General features: G+C 36.0%; 1 protein-coding gene across 1 annotated transcript; it reads right to left on the bottom strand.

Annotated features, from left to right (window-relative positions):
* Positions 1-75: 75 nt before the first annotated feature.
* Positions 76-1,433, bottom strand: LOC116853768 (the record flags this gene model as incomplete). The annotated part of the gene is made up of 5 exons (XM_032834962.1): positions 1,423-1,433; positions 1,208-1,373; positions 799-918; positions 580-697; positions 76-337 (listed from the first exon to the last, which is right to left on the bottom strand). Coding segments are annotated over exons 1-5 (677 nt in total), but the record flags the coding sequence as incomplete, so codon positions are not given.
* Positions 1,434-1,631: the final 198 nt, after the last annotated feature.

Genomic DNA, 1,631 nt, shown 5'->3' with positions numbered 1-1,631 from the left:
AAAAAAAAAACGTGTTCTCAGTTATCAGTAAAAAACTAATTATCAATAGTTATTCTGTCATTCCCATTTTCTTACCAGGCAACTGTGAACATTCCGCAAACGCATTCCTGACACGAGACGAGCACCGATAGCGTCGCCGGTACTGTGATACCGCCTATGAAAATGGCTGTGTTTATGTGCAAGAGGATTAAATAGAAATATTTTTGCTGATCCACGAAATACTCCATTGGAAAAACTATGACATGAGGTCTGGACTCGTTTCGCGGTTGAACAATATCAAGAATGCTCGACCAACACTGGATCGAAATAAAACTAAATTCACCACAAACGAAGGATGCTGAAAAAGAAAAATATACAAACTCTAGACGATTATTTTTATATTACAATATACATTGACTCAAATTTGAGATACACGAAAAGAATTTTATAATAAAATAGTAAGGAATTTATATAAAAAAAAATTATAATTTTTTCTCCATGTAGTTTATGTGTGAACTTTACAAGTTCCGTGAAGGTTTCCACGAGCGGAAAGTATGATTCACGTTGTGACGAAGGCCTCGACATTTCTTAAACTCTGACCTGTAAGCGAAATAGTGTAACGTCTCGAGATAAGCCCGTATTTTTGCATGATGGCAATCTCATTCTTGTCTTTCAGCTCGCCACATGTGCGTTGAAGTTGCTCCATTAACTTCTTGATCTACAGTTTCAATAATTTCTTTTATTAAAAAATTTTATTTCTGAAAACAAATTCATCAAAACTACTTATATAGACAAACAGGATAAAAAAAATTAACTTACAGATACGGTATTCATCCAGAACGCGCTGTATTTGATCATGATATTTATAAATATGAACACGGAAGCGAGAACTTTGACGATTAACTCCAAAGTGCATTCCGCGGTCATAAATGTTGTAAACTGCAAATAACAATTTTGTCGAGAAAATCGCGCTAAAAGATCCCTATTCTCCATTGATAAATTAGAAATCGTGAAACATTATTCAATAATTGTTTAATAGATCGCATATCAATACTTATTGTCTATTAATAGTCTTCCTATAGTCGCGGTGTGAAAATCGTAACGTAACATTAATAAATGCGAATACTTATATTTTGTAAATTTAGCAAAGTAAACTCTTAATCGTTGGCTCTTAATCGTAATGCGGTAATTTGTCACATAATAATATTGCTTCAGCAGTGCGCCGTACGTGAAACACGATGACGGTTGATAGAATACCGAATAAGAGAGCATATCGAAGTTGATCGAGTCTTGTTTGCCGGCTTGGCCACAAACCGATAGCTTCCAGAAGATCTTTGCTGAATCTAAAGTATATAGCTTCTACGTTGATCATTTCTCCGCTACTTTCGACGAACGTTTAAGCCGCTCGAAGAAGTCGACGACGGTGTATGCCTCCCTTCTTACTTTTCCCTCATTTTGTCTCATTTTCTTTCATTACTCATTGTGTCTCACTTATAGCGCGAAATTGATCTGATATTGCCTAAATTAATGTAAATATATCGCGCGAAACACTACCGTGTGGGCTCGACAGTCGCATTTCACTCACGTCATTTGAAAGAGAGAGACGATTAGGCGATCGATTTGCCAGAGAGAATAATTCTCCCAGATGGTAT

Source organism: Odontomachus brunneus, unplaced genomic scaffold (genome assembly GCF_010583005.1).
Source record: "Odontomachus brunneus isolate Ranch 3 - 2012 unplaced genomic scaffold, Obru_v1 Obru_scaffold_787, whole genome shotgun sequence".
Lineage (NCBI taxonomy): Eukaryota > Metazoa > Arthropoda > Insecta > Hymenoptera > Formicidae > Odontomachus > Odontomachus brunneus.
This window is presented reverse-complemented; position numbering and strand designations above follow the sequence as displayed.